Raw genomic sequence first — 15777 nt, 5'->3', positions numbered from 1 at the left:
ATGTCATCTAATGCTGAGACTCACTGAGCCACAGAACAGAGCCAACATGAAGAAGATGGAGAGACCGACAATTGCCAGCACTCGGTTTCTCTGGAAACGGAACAGGACTCGTGTCAGAGACGCCTTTTGTAGACCAACCGCAGACACTTCCTGTTCCCACAGACGCTGCAACCTGCACATACACATACACATACACACACACACACACACACACACACACACACACATCGAAGCACACATTTCAGTTTCAAATAAGATCTGCTGCTGATGATGATGTTTTAGGTGATGATGATGATGATGGTGATGATGATGATGATGATGATGATGGCAATGATGATGATGGTCTCACCTATCTCCGTTGATGTCAGCACCGTCCAGAGGGGACAGACTGATGGAGTTGAGGTCCAGCTTTTTTTTGGACATGGACCACATCAGAGGACCCATCCAGGACATGGTGGCGTAGGACAGGAAGCTCGCTCTGTCCAGAGGACTGAAACTGGACGTCAAACAACCAGCAGAGGTTTCAGTGTCTGAGTCACAGCTCACCTACAGCTCACACTGACCTACAGCTCACACTGACCTACAGCTCACACTCACCTACAGCTCACACTGACCTACAGCTCACACTCACCTACAGCTCACACTGACCTACAGCTCACACTCACCTACAGCTCACACTCACCTACAGCTCACACTGACCTACAGCTCACACTCACCTACAGCTCACACTCACCTACAGCTCACAGCTCACAGCTCACACTGACCTACAGCTCACACTCACCTACAGCTCACACTCACCTACAGCTCACAGCTCACACTCACCTACAGCTCACACTCACCTACAGCTCACAGCTCACACTCACCTACAGCTCACAGCTCACACTCACCTACAGCTCACACTCACCTACAGCTCACACTCACCTACAGCTCACAGCTCACACTCACCTACAGCTCACAGCTCACACTCACCTACAGCTCACACTGACCCACAGCTCACACTCACCTACAGCTCACACTCACCTACAGCTCACACTCACCTACAGCTCACACTCACCTACAGCTCACAGCTCACACTCACCTACAGCTCACACTCACCTACAGCTCACAGCTCACACTCACCTACAGCTCACACTCACCTACAGCTCACACTCACCTACAGCTCACACTCACCCACAGCTCACACTCACCTACAGCTCACACTCACCTACAGCTCACACTCACCCACAGCTCACACTCACCTACAGCTCACACTCACCTACAGCTCACAGCTCACACTCACCTACAGCTCACACTCACCTACAGCTCACACTCACCTACAGCTCACACTCACCCACAGCTCACACTCACCTACAGCTCACACTCACCTACAGCTCACACTCACCCACAGCTCACACTCACCTACAGCTCACACTCACCTACAGCTCACAGCTCACACTCACCTACAGCTCACACTCACCCACAGCTCACACTCACCTACAGCTCACACTCACCTACAGCTCACACTCACCCACAGCTCACACTCACCTACAGCTCACAGCTCACACTCACCTACAGCTCACACTCACCTACAGCTCACACTCACCTACAGCTCACAGCTCACACTCACCTACAGCTCACACTCACCTACAGCTCACACTCACCTACAGCTCACAGCTCACACTCACCTACAGCTCACACTCACCTACAGCTCACACTCACCTACAGCTCACACTCACCTACAGCTCACACTCACCTACAGCTCACACTCACCCACAGCTCACACTCACCTACAGCTCACACTCACCCACAGCTCACACTCACCTACAGCTCACACTCACCTACAGCTCACACTCACCTACAGCTCACAGCTCACACTCACCTACAGCTCACACTGACCCACAGCTCACACTCACCTACAGCTCACACTCACCTACAGCTCACACTCACCTACAGCTCACACTCACCTACAGCTCACAGCTCACACTCACCTACAGCTCACACTCACCTACAGCCCACAGCTCACACTCACCTACAGCTCACACTGACCTACAGCTCACAGCTCACACTCACCTACAGCTCACACTCACCTACAGCCCACAGCTCACACTCACCTACAGCTCACACTCACCTACAGCTCACAGCTCACCTACAGCTCACAGCTCACACTCACCTACAGCTCACACTGACCTACAGCTCACAGCTCACACTCATCTACAGCTCACACTCACCTACAGCTCACACTCACCTACAGCTCACAGCTCACACTCACCTACAGCTCACACTGACCTACAGCTCACAGCTCACACTCATCTACAGCTCACACTGACCCACAGCTCACACTCACCTACAGCTCACACTCACCTACAGCTCACACTCACCTACAGCTCACACTCACCTACAGCTCACAGCTCACACTCACCTACAGCTCACACTCATCTACAGCTCACAGCTCACAGCTCACACTCATCTACAGCTCACACTCACCTACAGCTCACACTCACCTACAGCTCACACTGACCTACAGCTCACAGCTCACACTCACCTACAGCTCACACTCATCTACAGCTCACACTGACCCACAGCTCACACTCACCTACAGCTCACACTCACCTACAGCTCACACTCACCTACAGCTCACACTCACCTACAGCTCACACTCACCTACAGCTCACACTCACCTACAGCTCACACTCACCTACAGCTCACAGCTCACACTCACCTACAGCTCACACTCACCTACAGCTCACACTCACCTACAGCTCACAGCTCACACTCACCTACAGCTCACCGCTCACACATTTCATCCCTTCATCTTCCTCCTCGTCCATGTTCATGTGTTCACATAATGTTTCTCAAAGTTGAGGAAGGATCCTTAGATTGAATTACAAGTAGGCTCCATCATCAAAACCTACTGAAGGACTGTTCCAGTGTCAAGGATCCTTTGATTTCTACTGAGGACGGAGTCCTTCCTTCAGAGAATTTTAAAGATACGTGTATCCTCAGCTGAAGTACACAAAATTTTGTGCTCATGATTTACCTGAACTGAAAATGGAGCCTCTTTAATGACCTGAACACTCACCAACCTGTTTAAATGTGAGATCACTGAATGTTGGGAAGTTTCTGTTGGACCTGACATGGCAGGATCTGTCCTACTATGGAAGCATTCTTGACTTTGAGAAGCACTGTCTGTGTCTGACTCACCTTGACCCCGCCTCCATCTCTGATTGGCTGGAGGAGTTGGGGGGAGGAGTGGGGGGTTTCTTCCAATCATCTGCTATGGGTCTGTCAACACCCATCCTGCTGAGACACAAACAGACCTCAGATCAGCCTCCTGCAAAAGGTCATGTGATCAATCCGTGTTATTGATCAGCGCTAAATGGTCGGACCGCCTCTCTGTGTCTCATGTCCTGACATACAGGTACCCTGCTAACAATGCTACGCTAACATACAGGACAGTTTTTTCTAAGGGGACCTTCTCTCAGAGCTAACTATGCTACGCTAACTTACAGGACACAGCTTCAGTCCCCAAGGAGCTACGTTAGCATTAACCACAGTAGTAGTTAACTTATTGTCACAGCAAGCGGAGCTTCAGGAAGTCGAACTCTAACTCTAACTTGAGGCGTTTCTCAATACCAAGTACAGCAAGTTTGGACTTGCGCACTTGGGAGTTTGGACTTGGCAAGTTCGACTCGGGAGTACAAACTCCCAAGGATGGCTGCCATTGATGCTGGTCTGTGAAAAATGCATTCTGGGATACCTGGCTGTCAAAAGTCCACAGAAGTCACCTCCTGATGCATCCCCGATGGAACGGGCAAAGCAAGTTCATATCCGGGCATTTGGCCTGTACTTGGCTGGATGCTGACTTTGAACTGGAACAGTACTTTGGCTGCGACTAGTGACGTGTCACAAGTCCGCAAGAACGCAGATTGAGAAACGCCGGGTCGAGCTGTCCATGACATCACAACATCTCCTGTTGTTGTTCGGCCATGTTTCCAGCCTTTATATTTGACATCACACAGCGCCACCCACAGGGCAGACTGCTGTTACACATGTGTTCTGATTCCTCTCTACAGCTTGTATCTCTACATGTTTCTGTATCATGGTGTTGAATTTTATTTCAAGGTTTAATATTCTACAGTAACTGTGTCACAGAAACCTACGTTTTGTTTTTTAGTCAGCTACAAAAAAAGTACAACATCACATTTGGATTGCAATGAATTGTGGGAAATTAAATCAGTGAAGTCTGCAGACAGTCCACTTTGGGTCCTGTGGACTGGATGAGTTGAGGATCTGGAGCCCTCAGTCCTCCCAGACTTTCTGGGGACGCACACACAAAGTCTGTCAGTGTGGTGAAGTCTGAACATCTGGATTCAGCCTCAGAGTTAAATATGAGTCGGCATGAGCGTCTGTTTTAAGGGCTCATCAAACACCCAGTTATACACACAGAGCCCCTGCTGAACTGACAGTGCTCAAAGCATCGACATTTAAACCCTGTCATCAGGACTGAAGCTCTCTGCTGCCCTCCCATGTCCACACTGATCCAGTACAGCCTCAGATCATATCGTATCAGTGAGATCAGCTGTTAGTCAGAGTAAATATTGTTTCAGAGGCTGTTGGATGTTTGTGGGGAAGAGCGTGCACTGATTAACATAACAAAGGTCTCATCACTGGGAGTCAGGTCCCATCACTGGGAGTCAGGTCCCATATCTAAATCTAAAATTAAACAAAGAGGAGTTGTGCATAACAACCTCATAAAAATTAAAATCTCCTCTGTGACAGAAAGACAAAACAGGAGAATTAAATGCGGACTGTTAAATATCAGGTCTCTAAATCTTATTTATCTGATCATTTTCAGTTTGTTGACGTTCATAATGAATCATCCTTACGTACTAAAGTTTGATTTGGAGTTCCGCAAGGTTCTGTGCTCGGACCAATCCTATTTACTCTATATATGCTTCCTTTAGATAACATCATTAGAAATCACAATATAAATTTCCATTGTTATGCGGATGATACACAGTTGTATTTATCGATGAAACCAGAAGAAAGTAATCAATTAACTAAACTCCATAACTGCCTTAAAGACATAAAAACTTGGATGAGCACCAATTTCCTGATGTTAAATTCAGACAAAACTGAAGTTATTGTTCTTGGCCCCAAACAACTCAGAGACTCTTTATCTGATGACATAGTTTCTCTAGATGGCATTGCTCTGGCCTCTAGCACTACCGTAAGAAACCTCGGACTAATATTTGATCAAGATTTGTCTTTTAATTCTCATTTAAAACAAACCTCACGGACTGCATTTTTTCATCTGCGTAATATTGTGAAAATTAGGCCTATCCTGACCCGAAAAGATGCAGAAAAATTGGTCCACGCTTTTGTTACCTCAAGGCTGGATTACTGTAACTCTCTATTATCAGGTAGCTCTAGTAAGTCCTTAAAAACTCTCCAGCTAATTCAGAATGCAGCAGCACGTGTACTAACAGGAACTAAGAAACGAGATCATATTTCTCCTGTTTTAGCTTCTCTGCACTGGCTCCCTGTAAAATCCAGAATTGAATTTAAAATCCTACTGTTAACTTATAAAGCTCTAAATGGTCAAGCTCCGTCATATCTTAGAGAGCTCATAGTGCCATATTATCCCACCAGAACACTGCGCTCTGAGAACGCAGGGTTACTCGTGGTCCCTAAAGTCTCCAAAAGTAGATCAGGAGCCAGAGCCTTCAGCTATCAGGCTATCATGTCCTCCTCCATCAGGTTTATAAAGTGACCTGTCACATATGTTCCTGTCTGATGTTCCTCCGTCTCAGCATCCAACAGGCTTTAATCACCTCCTCAGGTAACGACACACACCTGTCCTGTCCTTGGCCAATCAGAGGTTCTTAGTGGGAGCCGGAGGGAAAGTCAACCGACAGGAACCTGGTTGTATTTACATGTTTCCACTGAACAAATAAACGCTGCAAACATCAACTGTCACCGCCTCAAACCCCCAACTCAGACTCCCATCGTTTACTTCAGTTACAGAGTAAAAATACTCAGTTAGTGATTAACTTGTTACAGTTAGTGATTAACTTGTGATCAGTTACAAGTTAAAGTTCTGCTTTTAAAATCTCACTGAAGTAAAAAAGTATTAACATCATCGTATCCTTAATAAAGTACTTTAAGGAAAAGTATTGTTTCTGCAGAGTAATCTAAATGATATTATAATTATTGATCATTTATGTGTTGATCAGTTTGATGTTGATCAGCTGGTGAAGGTGGAGCTGCTCAGGATGATCAGTTATTACCGATCACATGTATCAATCAGTTATTACTGATCACATGTATCAATCACCATACCACGGCACGGTGGTATAGATAGTGGATAGCACTATCGCCTCACAGCAAGAGGGTTCCCGGTTCGATCCTGGAGTTTGCATGTTCTCCCCGTGTCAGTGTGGGTTTCCTCCAGGTGCTCCAGCTTCCTCCCACAGTCCAAAGACATGCAGGTTAATTGATAACTCTAAATTGTCCGTAGGTGTGAATGTGAGTGTGAATGGTTGTCTGTCTCTATGTGTCAGTCCTGTGATAGTCTGGTGACCTGTCCAGGGTGAACCCTGCCTCTCACCCAATGTCAGCTGAGATAGGCTCCAGCCCTCCGCGACCCTCAAGAGGATGAAGCGGTAAGAAGATGGATGGATCAATCATCTGAATCTGCCCACACACGTGACGCAGTCAAAGTACAATATCTCCCTCTGAGAAAATGTAAATACTCGGGTAAAGTACAGGAACATGTAATCTGTTACTTCAGAAGGGTATTGTCGTAAATGTACTCAGTTACTTTCCACAGCTGGAACCATCTGTACAGCTCCAGTCCCTCAGCACATCATCACAGAAATAATCAGAGACAGTGAAGACATGAAGATAAGATGGAAGACAGAGACATGGAGGAAAGATGGAGGACAGAGACATGAAGACAAGATGAGGGACAGAGACATGGAGGAGAGATGGAGGACAGAGACATGGAGGAAAGATAAAGGACAGAGACATGGAGGAAAGATGGAGGACAGAGACATGAAGACAAGATGAGGGACAGAGACATGGAGGAAAGATAAAGGACAGAGACATGGAGGAAAGATGGAGGACAGAGACATGAAGACAAGATGAGGGACAGAGACATGGAGGAGAGATGGAGGACAGAGACATGGAGGAAAGATAAAGGACAGAGACAGTGACCACAGTTTACAGAGAACATCAGGTTAAAGCTGAATCAGACTCTGTAGCTCTGCACTCTGACTACACACACACACACACACACACACACACACACTCACCTCCATCAGGTTGATGCTCTCGTGTCGCAGCTCAAACAGGTGAATGGACTCACCTGCAGCTTGGCTTTTTATGAGGACTCACAGGACCTTCAGTTACTTCCTGTTTGTCTGGAAACAACAAACATGTCAGTTGGTCCTTCAGCCTCAGGCTACACCTACTCCCTGTAAGCCCCGCCCACACACGAGCCCCACCTATCTCCCACCATCTCACACACACACACACACACACACACACAGGAGCCACTTCTCAATATGCGTTCTTGTGCAGACTTGTGTTCTTGTGGACTTGTGTTCTTGTGGACTTGTGACACGTAATCAGTCACAGCCCAAGTACTGTTCCAATTCAAAGTTCACATCTGGCCAAGTTCAGTCCAAATTCCCGGATGTGTTCTCGCCATGCCCATTTCCCCATCGCATCGGAGCAGACTTGTGTGGACTTCAGACAGCCAGGTATCCCAGCATGCATTCCACAGCAATCATCGGAAATGACACATGAGTTGTCACGGAACGTAGTGTTTTCATGCATAGTTTAAACTTCAGAGCCGTGGTCGATGTATTGATACACAGCCCAGCTCAATGTGAGGTCCGCTAGATGACAGCGGTGTCAGCGCTCATAGATAATAAACGTGTGTATGAGCGCTCAGGCTGCCCCAGAGAGCAGCCTCTCTCTGGTAGTCCTTTTAAACTCGTCACTGATATCTCTGTAGTGGTTAAATATGACATGTAATCCGTGTGGGGAATGTCTAATGAGCAACATTCAGTCTCACTATATAAGATATATTATTATATTATTAAATGTTCTTTGTATTCTTTTGCTTATTTATGTGTTTTTACCATTCAATAATGATTTTAAGAATTTATTGTAATTTATTTATTGTATTTAAAGATTAATTGTATTTATTGTAGTATTTATTCAACAGCATTTTAAGTATTGTTCATCTGATATGAATTGTATACCTGATGTCTGAATAAACTTTTCCTCTTCACATCTGACCTGTTTGATCCATTTATATTGGTGAGGACAGACTAAATGAGAAACTGCTGTCAGTGTAATCCAGTACAGTTCAACAGCACCACAATCTACAACTCAACACTTCAATAAAATGTCAGACTGAATATTAAACTGCTTTTGTTTTTTCTAGGTGTACCAAGTAAACTGTCACATCTCCATAAAAATGTAGACAGAAAGCATAACTGCATGAATGTTCTTCATTTCTTCATTTATCAGAGTCACTGAGGGACTGTTCTTCATGTATCAGAGTCACTGAGGGACTGTTCTTCATTTATCAGACTCACTAAGGGACTGTTCTTCATGTATCAGAGTCACTGAGGGACTGTTCTTCATTTATCAGAGTCACTGAGGGACTGTTCTTCATTTATCCGAGTCACTAAGGCACTGTTCTTCATTTATTAGACTCACTAAGGCACTGTTCTTCATGTATCAGAGTCACTAAGGGACTGTTTTTAATTTATCAGAGTCACTAAGGGACTGTTCTTCATGTATCAGAGTCACTGAGGGACTGTTCTTCATTTATCAGAGTCACTAAGGGACTGTTTTTAATTTATCAGAGTCACTAAGGGACTGTTCTTCATGTATCAGAGTCACTGAGGGACTGTTCTTCATGTATCAGAGTCACTAAGGGACTGTTCTTAATTTATCAGAGTCACTGAGGGACTGTTCTTCATTTATCTGAGTCACTAAGGCACTGTTCTTCATTTATTAGACTCACTAAGGCACTGTTCTTCATGTATCAGAGTCACTAAGGGACTGTTCTTAATTTATCAGAGTCACTAAGGGACTGTTCTTCATTTCTTCATTTATCAGAGTCACTAAGGGACTGTTCTTCATTTCTTCATGTATCAGAGTCACTAGGGGACTGTTCTTCATGTATCAGAGTCACTGAGGGACTGTTCTTCATGTATCAGAGTCACTGAGGGACTGTTCTTCATTTATCAGAGTCACTAAGGCACTGTTCTTCATTTATCAGAGTCACTAAGGGACTGTTATTCATTTCTTCATTTATCAGAGTCACTAAGGGACTGTTCTTCATTTCTTCATGTATCAGAGTCACTAGGGGACTGTTCTTCATGTATCAGAGTCACTAGGGGACTGTTCTTCATTTATCAGAGTCACTAAGGGACTGTTCTTCATTTCTTCATTTATCAGAGTCAGTAAGGGACTGTTCTTCACTTCTTCATGTATCAGAGTCACTAGAGGACTGTTCTTCATTTATCAGAGTCACTGAGGGACTGTTCTTCATTTATCAGAGTCACTAAGGCACTGTTCTTCATTTATCAGAGTCACTAGAGGACTGTTCTTCATTTATCAGAGTCACTGAGGCACTGTTCTTCATTTATCAGAGTCACTAAGGGACTGTTCTTCATTTATCAGAGTCACTAAGGGACTGTTCTTCATTTATCAGAGTCACTGAGGCACTGTTCTTCATGTATCAGAGTCACTAAGGGACTGTTCTTCATTTATCAGAGTCACTGAGGGACTGTTCTTCATTTATCAGAGTCACTAAGGGACTGTTCTTCATGTATCAGAGTCACTAGGGGACTGTTCTTCATGTATCAGAGTCACTAGGGGACTGTTCTTCATTTATCAGAGTCACTGAGGGACTGTTCTTCATTTATCAGAGTCACTAAGGGACTGTTCTTCATTTCTTCATTTATCAAAGTCACTAAGGGACTGTTCTTCATTTATCAGAGTCACTGAGGAACTGTTCTTCATGTATCAGACTCACTAAGGGACTGTTCTTCATTTATCAGTTACTGAGGGACTGTCCTTCATTTATCAGAGTCACTGAGGGACTGTTCTTCATGTATCAGAGTCACTAGGGGACTGTTCTTCATTTATCAGTTACTGAGGGACTGTCCTTCATGTATCAGAGTCACTGAGGGACTGTTCTTCATGTATCAGACTCACTAAGGGACTGTTCTTCATTTATCAGTTACTGAGGGACTGTTCTTCATGTATCAGACTCACTAAGGGACTGTTCTTCATTTATCAGTTACTGAGGGACTGTCCTTCATGTATCAGAGCCACTGAGGGACTGTTCTTCATTTATCAGTCACTAAGGGACTGTCATTCATTTATCAGAGTCACTGAGGGACTGTTCTTCATTTATCAGAGTCACTGAGGGACTGTTCTTCATTTATCAGTCACTGAGGGACTATTCTTCATTTATCAGAGTCACTGAGGGACTGTTCTTCATTTCTTCATTTATCAAAGTCACTAAGGGACTGTTCTTCATTTATCAGAGTCACTAAGGGACTGTTCTTCATTTATCAGAGTCACTGAGGGACTGTTCTTCATTTATCAGAGTCACTGAGGGACTGTTCTTCATTCATCAGAGTCACTAAGGCACTGTTCTTCATTTATCAGAGTCACTGAGGGACTGTTCTTCATTTATCAGTCACTGAGGGACTGTTCTTCATGTATCAGAGTCACTGAGGGACTGTTCTTCATTTATCAGAGTCACTGAGGGACTGTTCTTCATGTATCAGAGTCACTGAGGGACTGTTCTTCATTTATCAGTCACTAAGGGACTGTCATTCATTTATCAGAGTCACTGAGGGGACTGTTCTTCATTTATCAGAGTCACTGAGGCACTGTTCTTCATTTATCAGAGTCACTAAGGCACTGTTCTTCATTTATCAGTCACTGAGGGACTGTTCTTCATGTATCAGAGTCACTGAGGGACTGTCATTCATTTATCAGAGTCACTAAGGGACTGTTCTTCATTTCTTCATGTATCAGAGTCACTGAGGGACTGTTCTTCATTTATCAGAGTCACTGAGGGACTGTTCTTCATTTATCAGAGTCACTAAGGGACTGTTCTTCATTTCTTCATTTATCAAAGTCACTAAGGGACTGTTCTTCATGTATCAGAGTCACTGAGGGACTGTTCTTCATTTATCAGAGTCACTAAGGCACTGTTCTTCATTTATCAGACTCACTAAGGCACTGTTCTTCATTTATCAGAGTCACTAAGGGACTGTTCTTCATTTATCAGTCACTGAGGGACTGTTCTTCATGTATCAGAGTCACTGAGGGACTGTTCTTCATTTATCAGAGTTACTGAGGGACTGTTCTTCATGTATCAGAGTCACTGAGGGACTGTTCTGCATTTATCAGAGTCACTGAGGGACTGTTCTTCATTTATCAGAGTCACTGAGGGACTGTTCTTCATTCATCAGAGTCATTAAGAGACTGTTCTTCATTTATCAGAGTCACTGAGGGACTGTTCTTCATTTATCAGAGTCACTAAGGCACTGTTCTTCATGTATCAGAGTCACTGAGGGACTGTCATTCATTTATCAGAGTCACTAAGGGACTGTTCTTCATTTCTTCATGTATCAGAGTAACTGAGGGACTGTTCTTCATTTATCAGTCACTGAGGGACTGTTCTTCATGTATCAGAGTCACTGAGGGACTGTCATTCATTTATCAGAGTCACTAAGGGACTGTTCTTCATTTCTTCATGTATCAGAGTCACTGAGGGACTGTTCTTCATTTATCAGAGTCACTGAGGGACTGTTCTTCATTTATCAGAGTCACTAAGGGACTGTTCTTCATTTCTTCATTTATCAAAGTCACTAAGGGACTGTTCTTCATTTATCAGAGTCACTGAGGGACTGTTCTTCATTTATCAGAGTCACTAAGGGACTGTTCTTCATTTATCAGTCACTGAGGGACTGTTCTTCATGTATCAGAGTCACTGAGGGACTGTTCTTCATTTATCAGTCACTGAGGGACTGTTCTTCATTTATCAGAGTCACTAAGGGACTGTTCTTCATTTATCAGAGTCACTAAGGAACTGTTCTTCATGTATCAGGGTCACTGAGGGACTGTTCTCCATGTATCAGAGTCAGTAAGGGACTGTTCTTCATTTATCACAGTCACTAAGGAACTGTTCTTCATTTATCAGTCACTGAGGGACTGTTCTTCATTTATCAGTTACTGAGGGACTGTTCTTCATTTATCAGAGTCACTGAGGGACTGTTCTTCATGTATCAGAGTCACTAAGGGACTGTTCTTCATTTATCAGTTACTGAGGGACTGTCCTTCATGTATCAGAGTCACTGAGGGACTGTTCTTCATGTATCAGACTCACTAAGGGACTGTTCTTCATTTATCAGTTACTGAGGGACTGTTCTTCATGTATCAGACTCACTAAGGGACTGTTCTTCATTTATCAGTTACTGAGGGACTGTCCTTCATGTATCAGAGCCACTGAGGGACTGTTCTTCATTTATCAGTCACTAAGGGACTGTCATTCATTTATCAGAGTCACTGAGGGACTATTCTTCATTTATCAGAGTCACTGAGGGACTGTTCTTCATTTATCAGAGTCATTAAGGGACTGTTCTTCATTTATCAGAGTCACTAAGGGACTGTTCTTCATTTATCAGTCACTGAGGGACTGTTCTTCATTTATCAGAGTCACTGAGGGACTGTTCTTCATTTATCAGAGTCACTAAGGGACTGTTCTTCATTTATCAGTCACTGAGGGACTGTTCTTCATTTATCAGAGTCACTGAGGAACTGTTCTTCATTTATCAGAGTCATTAAGGGACTGTTCTTCATTTATCAGAGTCACTAAGGGACTGTTCTTCATTTATCAGAGTCACTAAGGGACTATTCTTCATTTATCAGTCACTGAGGGACTGTTCTTCATTTATCAGAGTCACTGAGGGACTGTTCTTCATTTATCAGAGTCACTGAAGGACTGTTCTTCATTTATCAGTCACTGAGGGACTGTTCTTCATTTATCAGAGTCACTGAGGGACTATTCTTCATTTATCAGTCACTGAGGGACTGTTCTTCATTTATCAGAGTCACTGAGGGACTGTTCTTCATTTATCAGAGTCATTAAGGGACTGTTCTTCATTTATCAGAGTCACTAAGGGACTGTTCTTCATTTATCAGTCACTGAGGGACTGTTCTTCATTTATCAGAGTCACTGAGGAACTGTTCTTCATTTATCAGAGTCACTGAGGGACTGTTCTTCATTTATCAGAGTCATTAAGGGACTGTTCTTCATTTATCAGAGTCACTAAGGGACTATTCTTCATTTATCAGAGTCACTAAGGGACTATTCTTCATTTATCAGTCACTGAGGGACTGTTCTTCATTTATCAGAGTCACTGAGGGACTATTCTTCATTTATCAGTCACTGAGGGACTGTTCTTCATTTATCAGAGTCACTGAGGGACTGTTCTTCATTTATCAGTCACTGAGGGACTGTTCTTCATTTATCAGAGTCACTGAGGGACTGTTCTTCATTATTTGATTACTTTTGATTTCTTTTTACATGATTACACGCCACTCAGCAACAGTTACTATACTAGATGTTTATCAGATAGTGCTGTCGCAAAATTTAAGGAAATGATTACTCCGTTGTTAAATTCAATACCAAGTCCCTCAGTAACAGAGGTTTCCCGTGCCGACTTTAACCTCTCCCGAATTGATCATCTTGTCGATAGCGCCGTAGGCTCGCTGCGAACAACACTCGGCTCTGTAGCTCCTCTTAAAAAGAAGTTAACAAAGCAAAGAAAGTTCGCTCCTTGGTATAACTCTCAAACCCATAAGTTAAAACAAAGTTTGAAAGGAATTGGCGATTAACCAAACTGGAAGAATCTCGTTTAATCTGGACAGACAGTCTCAAAACTTCTAAGAGGGGCCTCCGCAATGCCAGAGCAAACTATTACTCAGCATTAATAGAAGACAATAAGAACAACCCCAGGTTTCTTTTCAGCACTGTAGCCAGGCTGACTGAGAGTCAAAGCTCTATTGAGCCTTGTATTCCTTTAGCCCTTAGCAGTAATGATTTTATGAGCTTTTTTAATGACAAAATTCTAACTATTAGAGGCAAAATTCATGACCTCCTGTCCTCAGATAGTACCTATCTAACCTCAAACGCAGCTGTAAGACCTAATATATATTTAGATTGCTTCTCCCCAATTTCTCTTCAAGAATTGACCGCAGTGATTTCTTCATCTAAATCATCAACGTGTCTCTTAGACCCCATCCCAACTAGGCTACTTAAGGAGGTCTTTCCTTTAGTTAACACTCATATATTAGATATGATCAATATATCCTTATTAACAGGCTATGTACCACAGTCTTTTAAGGTAGCTGTAATTAAACCTCTACTAAAAAAGCCCACCCTGGATCCAGAGGTGTTAGCCAACTATAGACCAATATCTAATCTTCCCTTTATGTCAAAGATCCTTGAGAAAGTAGTCACAGACCAGCTGTGTGATTTTCTCCATGATAATAATTTATTTGAGGAATTTCAGTCAGGATTTAGAGTGCATCATAGCACTGAGACAGCACTAGTTAAAATTACAAATGACCTTCTGATTGCTCCAGACAAAGGACTTGTCTCCGTACTTGTTTTATTAGATCTTAGTGCGGCGTTTGACACAATTGACCATCAAATTCTGCTACAGAGGCTGGAACACTTAATTGGCCTAAAAGGTTCTGCACTAAGCTGGTTTAAATCTTATTTATCTGATCGTTTTCAGTTTGTTGACGTTCATAATGAATCATCCTTACGTACCAAAGTTTGTTTTGGAGTTCCGCAAGGTTCTGTGCTCGGACCAATCCTATTTACTCTATATATGCTTCCTTTAGGTAACATCATTAGAAATCACTCTGTAAATTTCCATTGTTATGCGGATGATACACAGTTGTATTTATCGATGAAACCAGAAGAAAGTAATCAATTAACTAAACTCCATAACTGCCTTAAAAACCTGGATGAGCACCAATTTCCTGATGTTAAATTCAGACAAAACTGAAGTTATTGTTCTTGGCCCCAAACAACTCAGAGACTCTTTATCTGATGACATAGTTTCTCTAGATGGCATTGCTCTGGCCTCTAGCACTACCGTAAGAAACCTCAGAGTAACATTTAATCAAGATTTGTCTTTTAATTCTCATTTAAAACAAACCTCACGGACTGCATTTTTTCATCTGCGTAATATTGCGAAAATTAGGCCTATCCTGACCCGAAAAGATGCAGAAAAATTGGTCCACGCTTTTGTTACCTCTAGGCTGGATTACTGTAACTCTCTATTATCAGGTAGCTCTAGTAAGTCCTTAAAAACTCTCCAGCTAATTCAGAATGCAGCAGCACGTGTACTAACAGGAACTAAGAAACAAGATCATATTTCTCCTGTTTTAGCTTCTCTGCACTGGCTCCCTGTAAAATCCAGAATTGAATTTAAAATCCTACTGTTAACTTATAAAGCTCTAAATGGTCAAGCTCCGTCATATCTTAGAGAGCTCATAGTGCCATATTATCCCACCAGAACACTGCGCTCTGAGAACGCAGGGTTACTCGTGGTCCCTAAAGTCTCCAAAAGTAGATCAGGAGCCAGAGCCTTCAGCTATCAGGCTCCTCTCCTGTGGAATCATCTTCCTGTTACGGTCCGGGAGGCAGACACCGTCTCCACATTTAAGACTAGA

General features: G+C 43.3%; 1 protein-coding gene across 2 annotated transcripts in view; it reads right to left on the bottom strand.

Annotated features, from left to right (window-relative positions):
- Window positions 1-7411, bottom strand: part of LOC117252790 (ATP-binding cassette sub-family C member 12-like) — a 30646-nt gene extending 23235 nt beyond the window's left edge. The window contains exons 1-4 of one of the 2 annotated variants that reach the window (XM_033619984.2): window positions 7296-7411; window positions 3181-3279; window positions 350-496; window positions 25-172 (exon numbers count right to left, since the gene is read on the bottom strand). In XM_033619984.2, the coding sequence (XP_033475875.1) occupies window positions 25-172; window positions 350-496; window positions 3181-3275 (390 nt within the window). In that variant the 5' untranslated portion in view covers window positions 3276-3279; window positions 7296-7411. The remainder of the gene's footprint in view (window positions 1-24; window positions 173-349; window positions 497-3180; window positions 3280-7295) is intronic. The other variant, XM_033619975.2, reaches the window with a different exon arrangement.
- Window positions 7412-15777: the final 8366 nt, after the last annotated feature.

Source organism: Epinephelus lanceolatus, chromosome 2, assembly GCF_041903045.1.
Source record: "Epinephelus lanceolatus isolate andai-2023 chromosome 2, ASM4190304v1, whole genome shotgun sequence".
Taxonomy (NCBI): Eukaryota; Metazoa; Chordata; class Actinopteri; order Perciformes; family Serranidae; genus Epinephelus; species Epinephelus lanceolatus.
Note: the sequence above shows the minus strand (reverse complement) of the source record. Positions and strands in the feature narration are given on the sequence as shown.